Source organism: Mandrillus leucophaeus, unplaced genomic scaffold (genome assembly GCF_000951045.1).
Source record: "Mandrillus leucophaeus isolate KB7577 unplaced genomic scaffold, Mleu.le_1.0 Scaffold531, whole genome shotgun sequence".
NCBI classification, from domain to species: Eukaryota; Metazoa; Chordata; class Mammalia; order Primates; family Cercopithecidae; genus Mandrillus; species Mandrillus leucophaeus.
Window position 1 is genome coordinate 309051 of NW_012105709.1, and position 27295 is coordinate 336345.

The 27295-nt window shown below is 38.0% G+C and overlaps 1 protein-coding gene across 1 annotated transcript in view; it reads right to left on the minus strand.

The window, feature by feature from the left end:
- Positions 1–27295, minus strand: part of UTRN (utrophin) — a 512939-nt gene that overhangs the window by 299465 nt on the left and 186179 nt on the right. The window contains exons 25-34 of the mRNA XM_011997130.1: positions 26486–26641; positions 21318–21488; positions 18940–19119; positions 16194–16328; positions 14005–14154; positions 12872–13033; positions 11517–11645; positions 10610–10783; positions 8253–8408; positions 3221–3391 (exon numbers count right to left, since the gene is read on the minus strand). Coding sequence (XP_011852520.1) covers positions 3221–3391; positions 8253–8408; positions 10610–10783; positions 11517–11645; positions 12872–13033; positions 14005–14154; positions 16194–16328; positions 18940–19119; positions 21318–21488; positions 26486–26641 — 1584 coding nt within the window. The remainder of the gene's footprint in view (positions 1–3220; positions 3392–8252; positions 8409–10609; positions 10784–11516; positions 11646–12871; positions 13034–14004; positions 14155–16193; positions 16329–18939; positions 19120–21317; positions 21489–26485; positions 26642–27295) is intronic.

Here is a 27295-nt window from a genome sequence, read left to right on the forward strand (position 1 = left end):
CATTAAAAATGTGAGTTCATGTCCTTTGCAGGGACCTGGATGAAGTTGGAAACCATCATTCTCAGCAAACTAACACAGGAACAGAAAACCAAACACCACATGTTCTCACTCATAAGTGGGAGTTGAACAATGACAACACATGGACACAGGGAGGTGAACGTCACACACTGGGGCCTGTCAGGGGGTGGGGGGTTAGGGGAGGGATAGCATTAGGAGAAATATCTAATGTAGATGACGGGTTGATGAGTGCAGCAAGCGACCATGGCACATGTATACCTATGTAACAAACCTGCATGTTCCGCACAGGTATCCCAGAACTTAAAGTATAACAATTAAAAAAAAAAAAAAAAAGAGCTAGTGGAAAAAAATAAGTAAATAATTAAATGCACCTGGAGTAGAGGTGGTCTTTCTAAGCACTAAAGGCAGAAATAATGAAGAAAAAGATGGATTTTGTTGATTAAAAAATATTCAGAAGGGCTTACTTTTTTTCCAAAGAAAAAAGCTTAAAAAAACAAAAAAGGAAGCTATAGTAATAAAACAATTTTTTTGCAGTCAAACACAACTCACTAAGCATTGATAATCAGAACAGATAAAAAGTTTCAAATTAAAAGACCAATTTAGTGATTTTAAAAAATGGTCAGAATTAGAGGAAAAAGCAGTACTTTTAAAGGAGCTATAGAAGACTTATAAACTAGTGAAAAAATGTTCTAATTAAATAACCAAGACATGATGTCAAGTAGAAATTCTCATTCTCATGTGGTGGGTGCACGATTTCTGAAGGACAATTGCATAATTTGTATCAGACTTAAAAATGGATATATTCCTGTCCCTTGACCAATAATTTTAGGGTTAAGAATTTATCCTCAGGAAATAATTATGAATGCATGCTATGGTTTAGTATATTCATCACAGCAGTATCTATAACAGAGAAAATGGTAATAATTTAAATGGACATAAATAGAGAAATGAGAGAATAAAAACATTAAGAATGAAATACTACACATATCTCTAATATGCTATACAAAAACAAGTATAGGTAAAGAAAAATGTTAAAGATGTAAGTTTTTAAAAGAAGGTCAATAAATGCTAGTTACAACAAAATTTATTTTTAAATACATGCTTTTGCATGTGCACATCGATATGTGCCCCAAAAAATGAAAAAAAAATAACAGTATTATTTAATTATAGGTGATTTTTGCTCCTTTTTTTTGTATTACACTAGGCAAATTTCATTCAAATAACTTGTATTACTTATGTTACTAATAAAAACGTAATGATTTTCAAAGTGTACTGCACAAGGAAGATAATATTTCCTTGAAAAACTTGAATTTAACAAAAATAAAGTTTGGTGTTTTTGTTTTGCATTCATCCACAACACACTGATGACTTGCAATGTTCATTTCCATCATACATTCCTTTCTTCACTTCCGTCACACTCACACAGCTCATGGCATGATCACGCTGTTCATGAGCTTTTTTCTAAGCTGAGAATAGTCTTTCCAGTGTCTACTATCTTAACTTTCTCCCAGCTGTCATCTCCATAGAGCATTCAAAGTAAGTAGGAGTTGTGTCATCCCACAACCTCTCAGCGCCTTCTCCTCAAGGCCCACAGCAAACATGTGTAGAGCTGTAGAGGATGTGAAACTGATACCTGTGGCTTTATATCAACATCAGTATTGATTGATTATACATGATCACAGTATTGATCTTTATAATCACCACTTCCCACTAGTATACTTGCTTCTTTCTCAGGAAAGAGTTAGGAAAATAGAATGCCTTGTTAAAAGAGCCACTCATGTTCCATTCAATTCTTTGTCTACTGCAAATAATTTGCCTACTGCAGAAGCCAGAACCAGCAAATCGACTTTCTAATCTCTGTGATTTCAAAGTATACAGCTAAAGAAAGCTCATGTATTGATTTTTAAAAATTCTATTCCTATGTTCTTTACATCTGTAAGTTTGCAATAGAAAGGTTAGTTATTGGTTTTAAAATGTTATTGAAGAAGAATTAAAGTCAGCACAATTCTTTGTAAATACTCTGTAAATATGTGTCATTGATTTTGAAGGTGGTGAATTAGGCTTTTAAGTACTATATTAACATAATACCTATAAAGGCCTCGATGATCCATGAATGCAATGCCTTTGGAATCAAGATAAAAATATCTTATTAAATGAGCTGTTTTACAAATAATTCCATTAAAAAATGGGCAAAGAAAATGAATAGACACTTCACTAAAGACATACTAGCAGCCCACAACACATGAAAAAAATGCGCAACATCACTAACATTAGAGAAATGCAAATTGAAACCATAATGAGATACCATCTCACACCATTCAGAATGGCTATTATTAAAAAGTCAAAAAATAACAGATGTTGGCAAGGTTGCAGAGAAAAAGGAGCACTTTTATATGCTGGCGGGAATATATATTAGTTCAACCTCTGTGGAAAGCAGTTTAGAAATTTCTCCAAGAACTTCAAACAGAGTTCTGATTACTGACCCAGAAATCTGATTACTGGGTATATATGCAAAGGAAAATAAATTGTTCTACCAAAAAGATACATGCACTCATATGTTCATCAGCACTATTCACAACAGCAAAGACATGTCATCAAACTAGGTGCCCATCAGTGGTGGACTGAATAAAGAAAATGTGGTACATATACACCATGGAATACTACATAGCCATAAAAAAGAATGAAATTTCCTCTGCAGCAACATGGATGCAGCTGGAGGCCATTATCCAAAGTAAATTAATGCAGGAATGGAAAATCAAATGCCACATGTTCTCACTTACAAGTGGGAGCTAAACATTGGGTATGCATGGCCATAAAGATGGGAACGATAGACAATGGGGACTAGCATAGGGGAGAGAAACAGAGGGAGGCATCAGCTGAAAAACTACCTAGTGGGTACTATGCTCACCACCTGGGTGATGGGATCATTCATACCCCAAACCTCAGCATCACACAATATATCCATGTAACAGACCTATACATGTACCCCTGAATCTAAAAGTAGAAATTATAAACAAAATAAAATATAATCATTGTTTTAAAAATATGTTTTCTTAGGACAGAGAAGTGGATAAACAACGCAAAAAAAGAAAATGCTAGACTTAATATGAAATGGAGGGTCATGGCATCCACCCAGATCGCCCAGAACAAATGTCATGTTACACTGGCATCATGCTGGTGTTTCATCTGAACTGCAACTTACTTTAGCCCAGGAAATTTCTGTATCCAAGTCACCAAGCAGACCTTCTGAAGTGGACTTCTGCACCAATTCAGCTTCAGTGGCAGAAAGCCACTCAGAGAGAGAAGCAGCCTCTTTCTTCATTTTCCGGGCCAACTGTGATGCTCTTTCCAGATCCTGTTTTCCTTCTGTCACCTGAGACGGAGAGAGAGACAGGGCGAGACTGAGCGTGAGATGAGAATGAATATAAATGGGAATGAATCAGGATATTAACTAAAGATGCAAACTGATTCATATATAACCCCCAAGACATACATAACCTTTGTCTGTAGTACCTTAGAATCCTCTAAGCTTGCATTTCTGCAAGGAGGCAATATATTGTAGTAGTTAAGGGCCAGGCAATCCTGGGTTTTCATCTTAGCTCTATCATTAATTTCCTAAGTGACATTTGTAGAGATGTAGCCCTCAAAATATTGGTATGAGGATGGGCGCAGTGGCTCATGCCTATAATCCCAGCACTTCGGGAGGCCGAGGCAGGCAAATCTCTTGAGTCCAAGAGTTTGAGACCAGCCTGGGAAACATGACAAGACCTTGTCTCTACAAAAAATACAAAAAATTATCTAGTGTGGTGGTGCATGTGCCTGTGGTTCCAGCTACTCAGGAGGCTGAGATGGGAGAATCGCTTGAGCCCTGGAGGCTGGGGCTGCAGTGAGGCGTGATCCTGCCACTGCATTCCAGCCTGGGCAACAAAGCAAGACCCCATCTCAAAAAAAAAAAAAGAAAAGAAAAGAAAGACTGTTATGAGTATTAAGTGAGAAAAACACATATAAAAAGGGCTGAAACAAAGTTAAAAATCACTAAATAGTATCTATTATAATTTTGAACAGACGATATCTTAGAATCCTCTCCACAAAGGAGTTTGTTTAAAAAATACTGTATTATAGCAATCTGAGGGGAAAATGGCACCATTTTCACAATTATATGTTTTATAAATAACCAAATAAACTTAAAATACAGTACATTACTATGCATCCTAAACCTTATTAATATTTCGCTCTTACTGTTGTTGACAGAAAGCAAATGAACTTAACTAACATTTACCAAGCTCTTAATGCAGCTTCTGTGTTGTGCTAAGGAATCTTACACATGTATGCAATAAAAATTCACAAAACCTCTTTCTACTTTATGGATAACGAAAACGAAACTTAACGAGGTTAAGACCGGCAAGGCGCAGTAGATCATGCCTGTAATTTCAGCACTTTGGGAGGCCAAGGCAAGTAGATCACAATGTCAGGAGTTCGAGACCAGCCTGACCAACATGGTGAAACCCTGTCTCTACTAAAAATACAAAAATTATCCAAATGTGGGGGCGTATGCCTATAATTGCAGGTACTCAGAAGGCTGAGGCAGTAGTACTGCTTGAACCAGGGAGTCAGAGGTTGCAGTGAGCCGAGATTGTGCCACTGCACTCCAGTCTGGCAACAGAGTGAGATTCCATCTCAAAAAAAAAAAAAAAAAAAAACAGGTTAAGGTCAAGGCCGGGGTGGTACAATCTTTGGATTGAGCCATGCCATTCTGGCTTCTACCTCCATCACTCCTCAGACATTGCCCTTGCTAAGTTCAATACTGACCCCAGTGGCAACTGATCCCCTGGCTTCCCAGACCTAGCACTCGCCTGTGTGCCTACCATGTTTGCTATTTATGTTAGTTTCTTTTGCAAGCTCATCTTCCTCAGATTTCTTACTAAGTGATACAATTCCTAAGACCTGGTCGAGGGCCCTCTTCTTTCACTATATCCTGTTACTAGACAATCTATCATCCCTGATTACTTTAACTACCACCTCTATGCAGATGACTCATAAAATCCACCTCTTCGGTCCAGATATATTGTCCAGACCTGAATAATTATGTGAGTACCCGACATTTCCAATTAACATTCTCAAAGGTACTTAAAATGTCAACATGTCCAGCCAGGTGCAGTGGCTCATGCCTGTAATCCCAGCACTTTGGGAGGCTGGGCGGGCGGACTGCCTTAGCTCAGGAGTTCGCGACCAGCCTGGGCAACACGGTGAAACCTCATCTCTACTAAATACAAAATTTAGCCAGGCATGGGGGCATGCACCTGTAGTCCCAGCTACTCCAGAGGCTGAGGCAGGAGAATTGCTTGAACCTGGGAGGTAGAGGTTGCAGTGAGCCGAGATTGCACCACTGCACTCCAGCCCGGGCAATAGAGCAAGACTACATACCAAAAAAAAAAAAGTCAACATGTCCAATACATACCTGTGATTTCTGCATGCTTCCTTTTTTTTTTTTTTTTTTTTGATGGAATTTTCACTCTTGTTGCCCAGGCTGGAGTGCAGTGGTGTGATCTCGACTCACTGCAACTTCTAACTCCTAGGTTCAAGCGATTTTTCCTCCTAGGTTCAAGCAATTCTTTTGCCTCAGCCTCCCAAGTATCTGGGATTACAGGCACACGCCACCACACCCAGTTATTTTTTTTTATTTTATTTATTTATTTTATTTATTTATTTATTTTTGTATTTTCAGTAGAGACAGGGTTCCACCATGCTGGCCAGGCTGGTCTCGAACTCCTGACCTCAGGTGATCTGCCCCCTCAGCCTCCCAAAGTGCTGGGATTACAGATGTGAGCCACTGTTTCTGGCCCTCTATCTTTTCTTACAGCACCCATCTCAATGACCACACTATCCACATCATCAAGCCAGAAACCAAGGAGTCATCCTTCTTCTCTTCTTCTGCACCAAGTCCTGTTTATTTCACTTCCTACATATGTCTGAAATCAGTTCCCTCACTCCATCTCCACTGTCCATCCTAGTTGAAGGTACGACCATCTTTCACCAAGAGTACAACAATGATTTCCTAACTGGTCTCCTCACATCCACTCCAGCCTCTCTCCAATTCCTCTTCCAAACTGCAGTGAGTAATCCTTTAAAAGACATATCTGCGTATGTGATTTCCCTACTAAAAACTGTGCAATAACTGCTTAAGACACAGATTTAAATCTATAACACAAACTCTATGACATTGGCAAGAATTCGTCTCATCCCGTCTCCCTAGCACCATATTCCCCACACTGGCTCTCTCTGCTCTAGCCACATAAATGTGCCACACTGCCTCCTGCCTTAGAGTCTTTATATATACTGTTTTATCAGTCTTGAAATCTCCTCTAGTTTCACCCAGGTTACTCCTACCCAGACTTCGAATCTCAGCTTACGCATCAACTCCTCAGGGAAGCCTTCCTAACCCAAGACTGGGTGAAATCCCTCTTTACCTATACTGTTAAAGAACCATGTACATTCTTCATAACTCTTCAGACTGATAATGTAACATCATTTCATGTAACTACTCAATATTTTCCTCTTTCACTACCCTAAGTTCCATTAGACAAAGAGATAATTTATCTTTTTCCTCACTGTCTCCTTTTCCCTCACTGTCTCTTTTTCCTCACACTCTCCGCACTGTATAATTCCTGACACAGAGTAAAGTCTCAATTAAGTGAAACTTTAAATGATTAAATCAATTAATACTAAAATTATAGTCACAATTGGAGAAATAGTGCAAAAACCAGCAATACCATTCCATTCATAAAATGCCCAGTGAATAAATATAATAATATTTAATGAATAACCAGCTGTATAATTCCAAAAAGAAGCTCTAAGGTATGCGTTTCAGACATGTAATGCATCAAAATGTACCACATCAACAATTTAAACTTGAGGAAGTAAGATCAAAATCACGTAGAAAAAGCATAAACCGGTCATTCTGATTTCAACTGAAAACAAAATTTCAGCTGTTTTTCTCTGGGCTTATGTAGAAACTTCAATATTACCTCAACTGGAAGTAGTTAATATTTCCTAACTGAAGAAGGATCCAAAATACCATCAAACATGGTTTTCCAATATTACCTATTAAGGTTTCACACACATTCTTTACTCTCCTGGTTTCAGGACAAAGATTCAGTCACTCACAATAAATGCTTAACAACTCCTGCATGGATTTACTAAAATGCCCAAATTAGAGATATTTCTTGGCAGGATTTCAAATCCTGGTAGATTAATGTGAACTTCTTGCCACTGGTTATTTACTAGAGCCCTGATGTTTTAACATTTCTCAGTAGACTATTTAGGAATCTAAGGACAATAACTTGAGTTTTTACAGGGACTATTATTTCCCATTTTTCCTACATGAAATGGGAAAACATTAGGACTAAAAACAGAATGTTTATCACAATTAAAATTACACTTAGAAAAACCTTACATGTTATGACTAGAAAAAAGCCAACACTGGCTACTGCTATCCCTTGAAATTTGGAATTATTAACATTTATTGTTTCCCTTGTATTTCGTTGAAGTACTAAGTCTACCACAATGAACATATATTACTTGTAGTTTCCTTAGAATAACTTATGGACTATCAGTAGCCATTGAAAGTATAACTATTAGCTTGAATTAAATATTAAAAATAAAATTTTTTGAAAGAGTGTCTCACTCTGCTGCCTAGGCTGGAGTGTAGTGGCGTGATCTCAGCTCACTGCAACCTCTGCCTGCCAGGTTCAAGCAACCATCCCACCTCAGCCTCCCAGGTAGCTAGGACTACAGGTATGCACCACCATGGCTTTTTTTTTTTTTTTTTTTGAAATTTGTTTTGTTTTTGGAGGTTTTCGTTTGTATTTTTTTGTAGAGACAAGGTTTCATCATGTTGCCCAGGCTAGTCTCAAACCCCTGGGCTCAAGCCATTACCCACCTTGGCCTCCCAAAGAGCTGGGATTACAGGCATGAGCCACTGTGCCTAGCCAAAAATAAATTTCTGTGTAACTATGAATCACTGTAATATTAGCACGTACATTTAAAGAAATATAACAAAAACTATCACAATAAATTGAAAACACATATGAATCTCCTAATTTTCAAACAAGCATTTTCCAAAAAGTGAAATTTAAAAATACATGACAGAGAAAGAGAGAGAGAGAGACAGCGAGTGAGACAGAGAGAGAGAGAGAGAGAGAGAGAGGAATGAGCTGTGGGACTGCTCTCCTTACCTGTGCGCCCAGGTCATTGTAAAGGACCTTCAGGGAAGTCAGCTGCTCATCCATCCCTTTTGGGTTGTCCGTTTGCTGTTTCTGGACAATATGTCTTCCTGTTTTAATTACAGTTTCCACTTCAAGTTTGACTTCACTCAAAGTTTTATACAGTTTCTTTAAAACAAACAAAGAAAAAGACAAATTATACACTGTGGTGACAACTTGCCCACTGGCATCATATCAGAACACAGCTTACACAGACTGACAGCCAAGACCTAACTATGGCGATCAGAGGCCATCATCTTTCTCAGATTTGGTCTGAAGGTCGAGTCAAATGAAATCAAGCTTGTAATAACTTCTTCAAATCTGACAAGAAAATAAACTAATAGAGTTGATGCTCATTCTTTTAAAATCTCAGACAAATGTTTTAAATGTTTATGAAAGTACTTGATAATATAAATATTTTTGCTACATAAAATGGGAAAACATGAGGACTAAAAACAGAATGTTTATCATAATTAAAATTACATTTAAAAAAATCTTGCATGTTATGACTAAAAAAAGCCAACACCGGCTACTGCTGTCTGTTGGATTTGGAATTGTTAACATTTATTCCTATTTCTCGGAAGTACTAAGTCTACCATAATGAGCATATATTATTTGTAAAATAAAAAATACAAAACTCGATATATCAAGATGTATATGATTATAAGTAAACAGATTTCTGATGCAAATCAAAACCACAATAAGACACTGTCTCATACCAGTCAGAATGACTATCATTAAAGAGTCAAAAACAACAGATGCTGGCAAGGCAGGAGAGAAAAGGGAACACCATACACTGCTGGTAGGATTGTAAATCAGTTCAGCCCCTGGGGAAAGCAGTTTGGAAATATCTCAAAGAACTAAACATAGAATTATTATTCAACCCAGAAATGCTATTACTGGGTATATATGTAAAGGAGAATAATTGTTCTACCAAAAAGACATATGCACTCCCATGTTTATCACACCACTACTTACAATAGCAAAGACATGTCATCAACCTAGGTGCCCATCAATGGGGGAATGGATAAAGAAAATGTGGTACAAATACACCACGGAATACTACACAGCCAGAAAAAATGAAATCATGTCCTTTGTAGCAGCATGGATGTAGCTCAAGGCCATTATCGTAAGTAAATTAACACAGGAACAGAAAACCAAATACTACATGTTCTCACTTATAAGTGGGAGTTAAACGATGGGTACACACGCACATAAAGATGAAAAGCAAAGACACTGGGACTCCAAAAGATGGGAAGGAGGAAAGGGGCAAGAGCTGAAAAACTACCCATTGGGTACATTTATTATTTGGGTGATGGGTTCAGTCGAAGTCCAAACCTCAGCATCATACAATATATCCATGTATCAAATGTGCACACGTACTTCCTGAAGCTAAAAGTCTTCAAAATTTAAAAATTAAAATAAATTTAAATATAAAAAAAGAAATTGGAGCTCTGTAGGTCAAATTCAGAGCTGTCGTCATCCTAGTTACCTGAAACCAAAAAGCTTTATTCTAAACAGCTTCTCTTGACATCATACATCACCATCTCAACATCTCATAGGATGCTGTCATGTAACAGACCCCTGAACTATGTTCCATGAAGTCAAGGACAGCACTTTCTCCAATTACCATTATGTCACAATAATCAAATAAATACTTATATACATGCACATATATATTAAAATGTATCCTTTGTTTTGAAAAGCACAAATAACTGACCCTATACCTCTCCTATCCTAAAGAGTCTCATCTTAAGTTTTGTGATACTCAAGCAGAACACTAATTCTAAGATTGTGTCCCCTTAGCTACTTTATTTTTAAATTTCTATTCAATTGAATTATAAAGTTCAAGACTAAAAAAGTAATAAGGCCTTATATATCATTTCTTCTTTCCTATCTTAAGATTTAAATTTCTATTTGAACTTCTATTTTCCTAGAAAATGGAATTTTTATGATATCCATTGTAAGTATGGTTCTTCTAGCTAACTCAAATTTATCCTTGAAAACTTTGCTTATTAGTCACATTCTGCTGAAGCCTTCCTAACTTCACATGGTGATTAAGACATGTTTCTTTTGCTTTGGTTTTTGTTTGTCATCATGTTATATACATGTCTATTGCAGTTTCCTCCGCTATCTCTCTTATCTCTTCTAATGTCTTTGGAGGGAAAGACCACACTTCTTATTTTTTAACATGTTTTCCATCATCAGTCCTTATGTTTAGCACACTCTAGACTAGTGATCATTGGACACACTAGGCATGTACTTGCTAGACCAAGCCATAACAGCTGCTGAAAAAGCCACTGCATGTGCCAATCACCCAACAACCTCACCATACACTTGTCCAGGTGGGTCTGTATGACATCAGGGTCTATGTCCTTCACATCCAGAACATGAAGTTCTGCTTTCACGCCATCCAGCACACGCTTGCAGTCCAGCATGCGCTGTTCGAAGTTAGCAGGCTTCTGGAAAAGCTGAAACTTTGTGGATACCTCTCGGAGTTTCCTCTGTTTGCAGAAATGAAAATATGCAATTCCCATCAGGATGATTATCTCTCTCATCATGAGCATAACACATACTACTAAAAATTTGTACCATAAAGTACCAAAAAAAAAAAAAAATTCAGTAATATGACCAAAAAAAAAAAAAAAATCCTAATGAAACTTGGTGAGGATACCCTATCACCTAAGTGAACTGCACAGCCCAGTGTCAAAAATTACAACACTCAGTGTCTTAATCTCAGAAGTAATGGATTTGGATAAGAAATTTAGATAAAGCTGGCCTCACTGGAATTAAAACTTCATGTTCAAAAAGATTGTTCAGGAACCTAGAACTCAAAATGCCCTTCATCACAAATTCAGAGTGAAAGTCAATGTCATATCGACCATGAAAGAACTAAATGATGCATCCAATTCATGCTCAGCCTGCCCACAGTATCAGCCATACAATATTGACAGAGGCTCTGCATTAAAGAAAAAGTCTATATAAAGCTAACTTCTAAATCTGGCTCACTCTCCCATTTCTCAACTCAATTATCAAAATCAGATTTAATATTTTTCCATCCATGCAACAATTTGTTTCTGCTGTCCTGGGATGCAACCTTCAATACATCACTCCCATCCCATGGTTTACATCATAAAGAATATCAATGGTGCCCAAGTAATCAATTCTTTCTCTTTTTAAAAAAAAAAAAATTCCCAACATGTTGAAAAGTAAAAGGAAGCTCCTGGCCCTCTTTACCTGTAGCACATCCATCTGACTTCCTCCTCTGGCAGTCCTACTCTCTGGGGAGGTCGGGGGCTGAGAACGCATATTTCTTCTCAACTCCTCTAGGGTTAGCTCATGGGCTGAGATCTCTGCTTGGATTTTCTACAAAGAGATTGGAAAGGGGAGAGGGTGTCCTTTTGTTTTCTTAAGTATAAAAAGAGACAATACAAAAGTTCTGTATCATTGTGTTATACATGATATTGTATTTTACATAATGTTGACCTCCACAGAAGCTTTAATAAGTTTTTGTAGTCCGGGAGCGGTGGCTCACGCCTGTAATCCCAGCACTTTGGGAGGCCAAGGTGGGTGGATCAAGAGGTCAGGAGTTCAAGACCAGCCTGGCCAAGATGGTGAAACCCCATCTCTACTAAAAATACAAAAATTAGACAAGTGCAGTGGCAGGCGCCTGTAATCCCAGCTCCTCGGGAGGCTGAGGCAGGAGAATCACTTGAACCCGTGGGGCAGAGTTTGCAGTGAGCTGAGATCATGCCACTGCACTCCAGCCTGGGTGACAGAGTGAGAATCCGTCTAAATAATAATAATAATAATAAGTTTTTGCATAATAATAATATGGCCCACTGCATGGTATGACTATTGTACGTGACGCCCATGCTAAGGTCTTTGCATTTGTCGTTTCTAATGTTCACAACTTATTTATAAGGAAGGAATTGTCCCAACTTCACAGCTAAGAAAACTACAATTTAAAATATACAAGACTTTTCAGCCAGGCACAGTGGCTCACACCTATAATCCCAGTATTTTGGGAGGCCGAGGAAGGCGGATCACCTGAGGTCAGGAGTTTGAGACTAGCCCGGCCAATATGGCAAAACCCTGTCTCTACTAAAAATACAAAAATTATTGGGATGCCAAGGCAGGCAGATCACTTGAGGTCAGGAGTTCAAGACCAGCCTGGCCAATATGGCGAAACCCCATCTCTACTAAAAATACAAAAAATTAGCCAGGCCTGGTGGCGCACACTTGTAGTCCCAGTTATTTGGGAGGCTAAGGCAGGAGAATCACTTGAACCCAGGAGGCAGAAGTTGCAGGGAGCCAAGATTGTGCCACTGTACTCCAGCCTGGGTGACATAGTGAGACTCTGTCTCAAATAAATAAATAAATAAATTTAATTTAATTAAATATATAGGACTTTTGCCAGAGTCTCACACAGAAAGCAAGAGAACTCTAAAACCCAAATGCTGCCCTGTAAGTCAGTCAATCTTTCCCATTGACTCTCGGTTTTGGATGGCAGGAGGGGTTCTCTTATGGTTGAGGAGGCAACTACATAAGCTCTCTTTACAGCTCAGAAGCCCTCAAATACATGGCAATACCTGAGCTTCCTGTGGAACTTGGAAAGCATCTATCCTGTCAGTCAGGTACGTGGTGAGCTGTTTGTCCAGCTCCCCCAAGCTCTCTTGCAAGACTTGAAGCATCTGGTCAGTTTCCCGCAGGACCTGGAGTTGCTTTTCCAAAGAAATCTGCTTGCTCTCTGCCTGCACAGAGGAGAAATTGAATCATTAGTTGCCCAACACAAATATAAATAGCAGAATATATATATTCTGGCCATTAAGAAAAGACTAGAAAAGCTTTCCTCCAAGACTTTAGCCTTCTTTATAAATAAATAATAATTACTAATGATAACAGTGAAAATGTCCCACTAGGATCTTATGTACCATGCAGCTGAATTACTAATTATTACTTCTTTCTATATACAATGTCGAAATACAAAAATGTAAAGGTTTCCCAAAAGATGCATTAAACAGAAGATAAAAATTTGCTATTTATTATAATTTTAAAGCATTTTTAGGAATCAGCAATGTCTGCCAATAAGAATATAAAACATAAGAAAAATGTCTATTAATACATAAACATCAGAGTCTCTTTTTTTCCAAAGCCTAAAACAAATTCTATAGGTGTATATATATATAGAACTACTATTTACTGCACTTTTGGTTTAAGCTTGATGTTATTCATGGGCTGAACATCAACAGTTATTATTTAATATGTGTTTGAAAGTACCTAATATTCATACCCAACCTTCCTATAAAAGAAGTGCTCTTTCTCTAATTCGTGATACAAATATGTATGTTACAACCTAGATATGAACTAAGAGACTATGGCTTTGCAGCTTATGTCAAATATCATGGCCCTAATATTTACTAGGATAGTATGAGTTGTTGTTCTTATATACAGCTATCATATGATCCTTAATGAAACTTAAATATTTTTCAAGTAGAAATCATCTCAAAAATAATTTTTTTAATCATCAAATTCTGCCTTAGAGTGTTAGATCTATTCTTCCCTAGTGAGTACTTCAATACCCTCAATGCCCCTGTGAGCACTGGTTACCAACTTTAACCAACATTAAAGATTTTCCCAACATTAAAGCTCTGTGATATAGAGCTTAGGGCCAGCTCCACTTCATCAATACCTAATCAACACCCATGCACATCCCAACTCTCACCAGGTGACTTAGATCTTCATATCGACTGTTGAAAGCCTCCAGTTTCTCACTGATTATATCATCCAGGATCCCCCCATCAATCAGAGTCTGGCCAAGTTCTCGAATCTGAGTGCGATTATCTGCCGGGTGGCGCAGAACAGATTCCAGAGACTGGAATGGAGATGGGGAAAAAAAATAATAATGCATTTACTAAGGCAAAAGGTATCAAGGATCCTCAGAATGTCTATTTGTTAAACAAGTAATTCTATTTTCTAAAAATCTACCTAAGGAACAGGACCAAAAATTAAGAAAATACTAATTCACAAAAATACCCATCCCAGTATCAAAAAATGCATAAAAATGAGCAATTAGCACACATGATATATAATGATATAATTTCACAAAAATAATTTCAACTATTACTAATTATGGGAGGGTAAGACAGGAGGATCACTTGAGCCCAGGAGTTCAAGGTTGCAGTGAGCTATCATACCACTGGAATCCAGCCTCGGCAACAGAGCGAGGCCACGTCTCTAAACAATAAATAAGTGAATAATAAAAAGTTAAAAATAATTATTAATTATACGAGGAAATGTTTACAATCTGAAACAAAGTTTAAAGGTGGAGACAGTACTATGCAAACAAAATTATCTCAACTTTTATTAATTACGTTACTAAAAATAAGTACTCATTTTCCTACAATATACGCAGAATAAGAGGCATTGTTTTTTATAAACACTTTTTATATACATAAATCTAATTAACCATATGGGCCAAATAGCATTCCCAGTTTACAGATGGGAAAACTGAAGCTCAGAAAGGTTAAATAACTTGCCTACATACATGCAGTCAAAAGAAGAGGTAAGATACCAACATGGCTCTAAAGCCTTTAAGACTCCAAAGCCTGGCCAAGCGCGATGGCTCACACCTCTAATCCTAGCACTTTGGGAGGCCGAGGAGGGTGGATCACTTGACGTCAGGAGTTTGAGAACAGCTTGGCCAACATGGTAAAACCCCGTCTCTACTAAAAATACAAAATTAGCTGGGGTGGTGGCACACGCCTGTGATCCCAGCTACTCGGGAGGCTGAGGCACGAGAATTGCTTGAACTCAGGAGGCGGAGGTTGCAGTGAGCCGAAATCACACAATTGCACTCTAGCCTGGTCAACATAGGGAGATTCTGTCTCAATTAAAAAATAAATAAGTAAATAAAAGATCCCAAAGCCTTTGATCCAATATACTACTGTCTAGTATGCATATATAAAAGACAGTAGTTAGGAAGAAATCTACAAACCATTTTAAAATGTTTATCTTAGAGTTTTGCTTTATACTTTTCTTTATTTTCCATATTTCTAGCATGTACACGTATTCACTCTTACATTAGGAAAAAAAACTAAGCTTTTCATATTTTTCATTCACTCTGTCTCTCAATCTGCTATATTTGAGAAGTGACATCTTTTCTCTAGCAGAGCATCCATCTCCTGGAATGTAAGTGCCACATTTTACTCATTTCTGACCTTCAATCCATTTGTCCACTCAGTTCCCACATGGTACCAAGACATTTTTAAAAGCATATCTACCCCTTCCCCTTTTATTTTTTGTTAAGCAGACCCACCCCCTTTGCATTGTATTTCATTTAAGAAATGGTTATTAAATTAACGTGTGCTACACACTGTGTTGGGAACAGAGGAATAACAAGGTATCGGGTACATTTCCTGTCCTCAATGAGTTCAAAGTCCAGGCTTGAAGATAAGCTCCTACGACAAGATCCCATGCCTCAACCACTGTCTTTTAACTTCTAACATCTGAAGGTAAGAGACAGGAAGCCCCTGTAAACCGTCAGTGCTGTGTTTAGTGAGTAAAAATAACTTGTTGACAAAACAAGAGAGCAGTTGTCCTAATAACATATGGCAGAGTTTGTCCAGGGCCTAGTAAAATAAACTGGAAAACCACTAGAGTGCTTCAACATGTCTAAAATTTACGAATTGTGAAACAGCTAACCACATCTTGAGGCTGATACAGTGGGTCACCAATAATCTAAATACACATGATTGTATAAACACTTCAGGCTACGAAAGAAAATGCAAGTGACATTGAAAATGACTGAGGAAGCAAATGTATTTGCCTGCGTAAAGCATTACATTCCTCATTGTAAACACATGTGGCCTCATCACAACAAACAGAAATGCCATGGAGACTGTGGGTTCCAACCTCCAGGGCTTCGTTGACAGCATCCGTCTTCTCAGGCAGAACCTCTGTGCTCTTCATCCGCTCTTCCAAAGTGTTTAACCAGGTGGTTTCAAGATCCAAATAGTGAAGCAGTTCAATCCAACAAGACCAGACCTCCTAAAGCATGAAAAAGTTTAAATTAGACAAAAAGCCATTTCATATATCGTGTATCTAGTGCTACACATTCTCTTTAATCACTAATAATTTCATCTGAATGTGAGTATATCTAGGAATTCAAAAACTGATGGAGTTGAAACTTCAAAAATAAAATAAAATGATCCAAAAAAAAATCATATTAGACCAATTGGTGAGGGGTGTGGAGCAAAGAGTGGGCAAGAGGCTGCCTCACTCTTTAAAATAAATTCCATGATCTGATTTAAATGTCAAAAATACAACTATATAGTTAGTAGGAAAAACAAGAGAGAAACATTATTTAGTTTGTTTTTTAAAGGCCAAGTTCACATCTGTAATCCCAGCATTTTGGGAGGCCAAGGCAGGTGGATCACCTGAGGTCAGGAGTTCAAGACTAGCCTGGCCAACATGGTGAAACCCCATCTCTACTAAAAATACAAAAATTAGCCGGGTGTGGTGGCAGGCACCTGTAATCCCAGCTACTCAGGAGGCTGAGGCAGGAGAATTGCTTGAACCTGGGAGGTGGAGGTTACAGTGAGCCCAGGCCACACCACTGCCCTCCAGCCTGGGCAACAAGAGTGAAACTCTGTCTTAAAAAAAAAAAAAAAAAAATTGTTTTTTGAACAAAAGAAAAAAATTACTCACAATTGTAAATTTTTAAAAAATTATCTCATAGAAAATTGAAATCTCCTGGGCCCCACCCAATTCCAACTCAGAGCTAACTGAAAAAGTTTGCAATGTAGCCTTCCCAACTTTTTTCTAAGTTCATGAGGCCATATCAATATAAGAAGAAAGCCACATTTTACCAAAACTGGAGTTATACTGTTCTTACTATATTGGTTTTGATCACTCATTCCCCTCTAAGGTTTCCAGAGCAGGGTCCCAGGGGTTGTGTAGTGGGTGGATACATTTATAAATTTATAATCCCTTATAAGAGGAACTTATTTGAGTGGTAAGTTTAGGAGAAAGAATTCAGCTGGATGCCTCCTGGGCTGGTCGTCTTGAATGTACTAAATGAGTGAAGGCATCTGCTGGTCTACATAAATGAGTGAAGGCACCTGCTGGTCCACACTCCATATGAAGTATGCTTACCAGATCGGGGGCAGTACATTTTTCTACAAAGGGCCAGACAGTAAATATTTTAGATTTGGGGGACACATTTGGTTCCCATCACAGATTCTTCTTGGAGGGGGTTATGTGTTGTACAACCCTTGAGAAATGTATACACTACTCTTAGTTAACCAGGTATCCAAAAACCAACCTACAAGTTAGATTTAATCCCTCAGCCAGTCCAGATGCAGTGGCTCATGCCTATAATCCCAGCACTTTGGTAGGCCAAGGCAGGAGGATGGCTTGAACCCAAGAGTTCAACACCAGCTTGGGCAACATAGCAAGACCCCCATCTCTATGAAAACATTAAAAAATAATTAGCCAGGTGTGGCGTTGCAAAGCTGTAGTCATAGCTACTCAGGAAGCGGGGACAGGAGAGTCACTTGAGGTTACAATGAGCTGTGATCACACCACTGCACTCCAGCACAGGTGACAGAGCAAGACCTTGTCTCAAACAAAACAAAACAAAATCCTCAGCCATAATTCGCCAACCACTGAATTAGAATAAAAGAAAAGGGTTTCTATTCCCCTATTTCTACAAGCAAAAAGCAGACCAAAAATCTGCTCAGTTGCAAGCATGACCTCTTTTCTAATGGGAAAGCAAAGATGACTCAAAGAAGATCACTCCCAAGAAGCAGATGGATCCCAAAACCAGTAGCTTTCTTACTAACTTGCCTCAATGATACATATTTATTTTAGCACAAAATTGGTTTAGAACAAGCAATGAATGAATTTACAAATGAATGAATGATCAAAGTAATGAATGAATTTAGGTTAAATATTGCAGTTGCCATTTTTTTACCATTTCAGGATTTACCACAATACAAATATTTGTTTTACATTAAATTGAATGTAAATTAAACTGTTGTAAATTGAAAGCCTTCTTAAATCTTCCAACAAGCAATAACAATCATACTACTATAAAAACAAACAAGCAAAATCTTACTGTTAGTTTAAAAAAATTTCATAGAATCATCTACATTTTACATGTAATGGCCAGGAAGAAAAAAAAAAGGTATTTTATCTAAGGCCCAGTAAAAGAGTCACATATTTAAGTACTGTTTTTCCTTCAGATGACTCTCGAACTTTAATACCACTCAAAAGAAAATAATTCCTCTCTGTGTACTCAACCAGACAAGACAAAACAAAACAAAAGAGAGGCTTGCAATGTGCTCTGCAGTTTTTGGACTGGAACAGGCCCTACAGATCATCTGCTACATGAAAACCTGGATTGCACATATAAATAAAGTAAAATTTGAAGATATAAAATGACTTGCCCAAGAACCTTCTGATAATTAGGGACAGATTTTGGTCTCTATTTTTAACCCCTCTTTCATTTTTATCAAATTATTTCCCAAGAACTATTTTTCCTTTATGATCCAGAATTTGAAAGAAAAGTGAAGTTTTCTCCAAGATTTGAAAATGGCCAAAACATTACAGAGTTTGGATCTCAGAAATACATCACTGAAAAATAATAATAATGTACCTCTAGTGTGTGGCACTTTCCTCGAATTCTGTTACAAAGAAGTTGGTAATTCTCCAGCACAACATTCAGCTCAGACGTCAACTCCTGGCCACCAGAGGGCATCTTGGCAGCTAATAACTTGATGTTGTCCTTGAGAATCTTCACTCTCACCTCCTTCTGCAACACATCCTCTTTTGCCCTCTGTTCCAAGAAAGGATGGATGAACTTGAAAAACGTCTCCCTTTCTCAGTAACCAATTTCTTTTCTTTTCTTTTTTTTTTTTTTTAAGAATTAAACCAAAGTTAAAACATCTGGATGATTCTAACTATCAAAACACTACATTATATAGGTAACAGTGAATGGTTCTTTGTGGGGTTTTGCTTTTGTTTTTGAGATGGAGTCTTGCTCACTGCAACCTCTGCCTCCCGGTTCAAGAAATTCTCCTGCTTCAGCCTCCCGAGTAGCTGGGATTACAGGCGCCCACCACTACGCCTACCTAATTTTCATATTTTTAGTAGAGACGAGGCTTCACCATGTTGGCCGGGCTGGTCTCAAACTCCTGACCTCAGGTGATCCACCCACCTCGGACTCCCAAAGTGCTGGGATTACAGGCGTGAGCCACTGCACCCAGCCCAGTGAGTGTTTTTGAAATAAGAATGCTAACTCTAAAATTTCACTCATGCATCCAATGTACTCAGCCCCCACAAATGTTTTCATTTCATAACAGCAGTGTTAACATAAGTTATCCCAATTATGTTTACTGACATGAAGCATTTTCAAAGTCTGGGTCCAAGATCAGAATTTAAGTGAGTGAATTTTGATTATCACTGGAGGGCTGAGCAGATTACACTGCGATAAATACATTTTCACAAAAATTGAGGTACACTATGGTAGAAGTATCTTTAAAGGTTCTCTAAATAATTTAAACTTTTTAAAAAATTCTAGAACACAGGTACATGTATCCTTCTGCTAATTAATAGCATTTCAATGATAAAGTTAGACTGAGATGATCTGATCCAGAAATAGCTGTTTCTCAGTGCTCAAGATAAACAATCTGACATTCAGGAAAATCAACCTATTAGGTTGGTGCAAACGTAATTGCGGTTTATGCCATTATTTTTAATGGCAATAAATAAAAATAAAATAGTCTTTCACTTTCCCCTTTACTTTTCTCTACTATTTAATGGTTTTGAACTTCCTTACTTTGGGGGAAAGTAATTAGGTGTAGTGGTTTTGTAAGTCTTAATGGCTGTTTGAAAGAATAAAAATAAATAAAATGTTGCCCAATCAAATATTTAAATATCATTTTTCTCAAATCTCATCTATAGCAACTTTTAAAATCCAAAGAACTACAATGCCAATAGTGTAAAGAAAGATAATAAATGAGACAATTCTTAACATGGTAGCCTATTTTAAAATACCTATGTACTGAGTATTTTTAAATCTTTCAAAAAGAGCTGCACTTACAACAAGTCTCCTGTCATATTCACTTTGATTCATGTATAATAATGTATGAATGTCACATAATCCCTTTTTTGAAAAAAACTCTGCACAGAGATTTTTGCTTTAGTTACACTTCTAGGCAAGTTAACTTTGAGGTAAAACAGTCACTGTGTTGCTTAAGCTTATAGGGGAAAAAAGCTTTGAAAACACAATCTCCTTTGGCTTGAACACTCAAGGACAGTTGAAGCTGTGTTAGAAATTTGGGAATGATGCCCAGTTCTTTTATTATATATAAAAAAAGAGTGTTCAAGACTATCAACATAGGAGTACAAATTTACAGGAAATGTATCCAGTGAATCCAACTAATAAGAACTCCCTTGATGCATTCCTACCGCTACTCCTACCTGCTCTAATGAAACGTCGGTGTTCATATGTGCCATAAGTATTACCTGGAAGATCAGTACAAGGAAAATAATAACAAACCTCAGACAACTTGGGAGGTCTCTTTTGTTCCCCTTGCAAAGAATAATTCTTCGTGAAAATTTTTGGAAATAGTGATGAATGCAATTAATGCCACTGGATTGTGCACTTAAAAATTAAAATGGCCAATGTTATATGTATTTACCCCAATTTAAAAAAATGATCATTCTTCCTCACGCCCACTACCATAGGGTTTTAAATCATTCTCTGTAGCCTCCCAGAAGTCTAACTTAAGAGCCTGTCTCACAGGCCCTCATGGACTCAACTCATGGGCCAAGCCATACATGCGGACTCCTGGCTTCCTTCCCCTGCTAAAATCAGAGCAGCTACTCTGTTACACTTTTTTAATTCAAAAACCTACTGTGAAAGATGCTATGTGCACACAGTGCTTGACAGTTGGAGAGACAATTGATGGGCTGGTTTTAAAGGGAGGAGGGAGGCATGAAGTCTGTTGGCACTGGTTGTCCCCGCCTCACCTTCATCTCTTCCACAGCACTCTCAAGCTCTTCTGGTGACTTGTACTCAAAATCCCGCTCCAGGTATTCTTCCTCAGCCTGGGTCATCCATTCCTGCATCTCTGCCAAGTCTTTCTTTAGGTTCGCAGCTTTTTCTTGACTTTCAGACAACCTACTTTTTTGAGTAGCGATCTACAAAGGAAAAACCATTCCCCCAAATAAACAAATGTTAATGTGTTCAATATCAAGTTTTAGCTCTTCATATTTAAAGGCACGTGATAACTTTCCACAACAAATTGCATGCTTTAAAATTCAGATAAAATGTCATACACTTCGTGCTAATGCTGTGGAATATAAGCAATAATGAAAATAATCTTATGACTGGAATTCTACACCACAATTGGATAATACTCTTATCTCGAAATATCTATTATAATTTCGAAAACGCATAACTGTTGACTGTAATCCCAGATGTAGGAATCTATAACAGTAAAAGCACATATATGAAGTAAGTTTAATGTAGCACTGTTTATAATGAAAAAAAAAAAAGGAAAAACAAAAAACCTAGAAGCCGGTCAGGTTTGGTGGCTCACGCCTGTCACTGCAGCACTTTGGGAGGCCAAGGCAGGGGGATCACCTGAGGTTAGGAGTTTGAGATCAGCATGGCCAACATGGCAAAACCCCATCTCTACTAAAAATACAAAAATTAACCAGGCATGGTGGCACATGCCTGTAGTCCCAGGAGGTGGAGGCAGGAGAATTGTCTGAACCTGGGAGGCAGAGGTTGCAGTGAGCCGAGATCACACCACTGTACTCCAACCCGGGGAACAAAAAAAAAAAAAAAAGCCTAGAAGCAACCAAAATGTCCATTTTCTTCTTTTTAACTGCACTTCCCATTAAGATTTCACTTTTAAAATGCAGCGAGGGATAGGCTGCTATTAAAGATGTCATAAAACACTGCTCTGTAAAATTTTGGTTTTGATATCTACTATATTTGTATATGCCACACAGACACAAAAAAGTTACAGTAAAAAATAAATAGTTGTCTGATTCTGATTCAGTAACTTAGTTAAAAATTTCAGAGAAGTCAAGAAATATTTTCAGAGCACTCCTCCCCATAACAACAAACTGACTTCTACTGTGAGAGAAGGCATCGTTCTGCAGTCACAGTCCAACCCCTACGTGACAAGTTCAGCCTTATGCTCAAATTAAATGCTGCAGTAGTGGCCACACTGCCAGGGCCTGCTTGGCTGCTAGGCTGATAGTAACCAAAGGCCAGCACAGGAACTGGATGGTTCTCACGGAAGTTAAAGTTAAGCAAGAGATAGAGGCTCCAGTCCCTCTCTCCAAATAGGATCTCTGGCATAAAAATAGACAGGACCAAACAAGAGCTTTTCTTACACTGTCCCCACGGGGTAACCAAGGAACTGGTGCCAGCAACACTCACAATCCCATTCCCAAGCCTGGCTGATCATCAGGTTAACCTGGTAAGCTTTTCATTAAAATACATGCACACACACAGAAAGACAAAGAGAGAGAGAGAAAGATTCTTGGGCCCCACTTCCAGAAAATTCTCTGTATGTGTACTTTTTGAACACTAGTCAGCAATATAATTTTCACAGATCCAAACACAAATGAAGAAAATAAAGACACTACCACAACAACAACAAAACACCCTCAAAATTATCTTTAATTATCCTGAGAATATATACTTTCTATTTTTTGGCATTTAAATGTTCCTGTTTTACAGGGTATCACGAATATAATAGACAAAATAAACTATCTTTGTTGTTGATTTGTTTTATATGCCTGTTCTTTTCGCAAAATGAAAATTTGACAAAATTGTGTTTGTCCAAAACTACTTCAACATTTGTACTAGTCAATGCAATGCAACAGTCTGGAAATGCTCTAGATAATTTTCACACCTCCTTCCTAAGGACACTTTAAATTTCCCATATATTTATTCCTGTATTTTGAATCAACAATTCACAATGAATTCTTTGTTGTCATATTTATGTGGGTGGATGGATGGATGGATGGATGGATGGATGGATGGAAGGATGGATGGATAGATCGATAAAGATACAAACTTCTAATTATCACCTTCCTTGATCCTCACTGTCACTTCCAAACCATTCTCTATTTATTTCCTCAAAAACCCCAGTTCCTTAAGGCACATGCCATCAGATTACAGCATATTGAGAAAAATTTGAATTCAGCTACGATAAGAGATGAGAGTACAACATTATTAGTTTCTTAAGTGTGATCATGGTATTGTGATTTTGCAGAAGAATACCTTCATGCTTGGAGAATCATGCTAGAGTATTTAGGGCTGAAGTGTCATGACGTTTTCAATTTCCTGTTCAAAAGTACCCAAAAAAGGGTGTGTGTGTGTGTGTGTGTGTGTGTGTGTGTGTGTGTGTAAAGAGAAGGGCAGAGAGAGAGAAAGCAAAGGTGATAAAACATTAGCGAGTCTCTGAATGGATGGATATACAGCTGCTCCTTTTATCATTCTTTTAACTTTTCCTTACATTTGAACGTGTTCAAAATAAGTTAGTTGGGTAAAACAACAAAAACAAAGCAAAATATTCAGTTATGCAAATATAAATTTTTCTGATACAAACATTAGCCAAAAGCATTTTATTAAGAAATATGTACTATCCACATGACTGTGGGGTATGCCTATATTTCACATTGACTTCTATTTTTCACTGCTTTGTCATTCACTTCAGCTATATATAGCCTCACTATTATTCCACTAATAAAAATCAAAGCAATCGAGACAGAATACCTCCCAGTTCTACTGTTCCATATCATTTCCTCCCTTCCATTACCATGGAGAAACCATATCTCTAGCAACATCTTCACTTAGATTGTGGATCTCACCCTTACATAATCACAGACTTCACTTGAGAAATTCTCCTATCTCAGTCTCTTTCTGCACCATCTTTTTTTTCTAAATGAGAGGTCCTCTCATTAATATCTCTCATTTAATATCTCTCATTATAAAAAATAACAAAACCACCTCTTTGGATTCCCATCACCAGTACCCACCCATTTATCTGCTCCCCTGAAGAGAAATTCCTCAAAGTTGGTTATGCTTGGTGTCCCAGTTCCTCAGTTCCCATACCCTCCTTGACACTCTCCACTATGATTATTTTTCCCACCAGATCACTGACCCTACTTACTCAAGGTTATTAAATGCCTCCTTCTTATCAAATTTAAAGCTTGATTTTCTGTTTTGATTGGCCCCTGCAATCCTCAGCATTAGGCACTGTGAAGTTTTCTCCACCTAGCATCTGGGACCCCACATTCCCTGTTACTGATTTTTCCTCCTTAGCTTCTAGCATCAAATTTAACCCTTCCAGAATGGTAGTCATCATTTCACCTACACCCACAAAAGCTTCTCCTTTGTTATTGCAGTAAATGACACCACAATTCACACAAAGTGGAAGCTTTGCAAAAATTCTGAGTCATGCTTGACCGTTCACTTTTTCTCCTATCACACATCCAATTCTTTCCTTAGGTCTCTTCTTTATTTTCAAACCTAGTATTTCTCATGCCCTCCATCACTACTTCTCTAGCCTCTCTAGTACATGGGGCCATCCTCTCTCTCCAAGATTGTAGTAACCTTATAAGGATTCTTTCTATTTTCATTCTTGCCTTCCCCGAGCAAACTACTCACATGAAAACCAGAGAAAGGCCGAGTGCAGTGGCCCATGCCTGTGATCTCCATGCTTTGGGAGGCTGAGGCAGGAGGATGGTTTGAAGTCAGCAGCATCTGACCAGACTGGCATCTGGTCTCAAACTGCTGACTTCAAGCCATCCTCTTGCCTCAGCGTCCCAAAGCATTGAGCCAGAACCCCATCTGTACAATTTTTTTTTTTTTTTAGACAGGGTCTGGCTCTTTCGCCCAGGCTGGAGTGCAGTGGTGCAATCTCAGCTCACTGTAACTTCCATCCCCTGGGCTCAAGCCACCCTCCCACCTTAGCCTCCTAAGTAGCTGGGACTATAGGCACATACCACCATGCCCGGCTAATTTTTGTAATTTTTATAGAGATAAGGTTTTGTCATGTTGCCCAAGCTGGTCTCAAACTCCTGAGCTCAGGCAATCCACCCACCTCAGCCTCCCAAAGTACTGGGATTACAAGCATGCACCACTGCATCTGGCTCAAAAGTATTTATAAAATTATCTAGGCATGGTGGTGAAAACCTATAGTCCCAGCTACCCAGGAGGCAGGAGGATTGCTTGAGCCCAGGAGTTCAAGCCTGTAGTAAGCAAGGATCCTGCCACTGCACTCCAGCCTGGGTGACAGAGCAAGATAGTGTTGCTAAAAAATGGAAACAAAACAAAAAGCCAGAGTGACCTTGAAAGATCTATATCACATGTCACTTCCCTGTTCAAACCCTTCAAATTCCTTTCTGTGTAATATCATACTTGAAATAAATCCCAAGTCCTTTCCTCCAAGGCCATAGCTAATCCATCCTCTGCCTACCTCTAACCTCCAATATTCCTATTCTCCAACTCACTAACTCCTCTCTACACTGCCTTCATTCTCTATTAAATAGACAAAGTTCATTCCCACCACAGAGTTTTAAAACTTGCTATTCTCCATGCCTGAATGTTCTTATCTGAACCTTACAAGGTTAATCTCTTACTTTACTCAGTTCTTTATTCAAATGTCCCCATCTCAGAAAGTCCTTCCCTGACCTTCCTATTTGAAATAACCCACCTAGCCCTAACTCCTTGCTACTCCTCCATGATATTATTTGTTATCCATCTGCCTCACTAGAATGTAAGCTCCTTAAGAGGAGTTTCTTCTTCCTTGTTCAATGCTGTACCTGCAGTGCCTAGAATGATGCTTGACAGTTGGCAACTGATTAAGAAATATTTGCTAAGTAAATAAATGGTCACACTCAAATGTTTTAGGGGTAAAGCAAGTGTCATAAATGTGTTTCAAGACAGGTTTAAGACAAGAATGGGTAAGCCCTGAGCCAAACTGCACAATCAGCACCCTCTCTTAATTCAAAAAATGATGTCCTTTTTTTGCTCCAGCTCGCTACCCACGCTGGAGTTATTTTAGACCATTGTTTTTCAAACTGGATGGGTCATAATACATTTAGTCAGTTAAGAGCAGCTACGGTCTACATCTCTTGAAAACCACAGATAGCAACGTTGAGAAACTCACCTCCTTGCTAAGTTTCTCCAGTTGGGTTTGGTAGTCACTTAGTCTTGTCTGCACCCAAGTTTTTATTCCAGCAACGGGACCACTTCGAAGATTAGTCTCTATTTCCTTCATGTTTTTCAGAGATGATTCAATTGTTTCTATTTCATTAACAAATGCCTAAACACACAAAAGATGCATGTTGAGTTCATTACTATATAAGTGGATGCCATAATTATAGTTTGTCTGCTTATCTCCCTGCAAATATTATAGAAGCAGACTGCTTAAGAGTCATTACTTCTAACTACTTAAGAAATATTGTGCCATAAGAAACTCATTTCACCTGGGTGCTTGATATAGCCATCTGACAAATTAGATCAGAAATACTTGACTCTCAGCAGGCAACAGTCTTTTAATTAATGTAGAGAAGCCTAATGATTTAACCAAATATAAACTGCATGCACTATTACTAGCAAATTCATTTTTTTGGGGGGGGGTTGTTTTTTCTTTATACTTTAAGTTCTAGGGTACATGTGCACAACGTGGAGTCATTGTATATTGCTTTTCTTGTGCCACATGGTGAGGATTTAAGAAAAACATACTTAACAAATGAATTTGATGAACAGACACTTCTCAAATTCATTTGTTACATTTTTTTTTTAATCCTCACCATGTGGCACAAGAAATGCAATATACAATGACTTCTAATGAACTAAAATTGTTCTTGTTCTCTATTCTATAACCTCTCAAAATTCTATAACCATGGCCAGAAGTAAAAACATGAAGAATCTTTCATTCTTTTATTAGCTATAAAGTCATAAAAGCTTTATGATG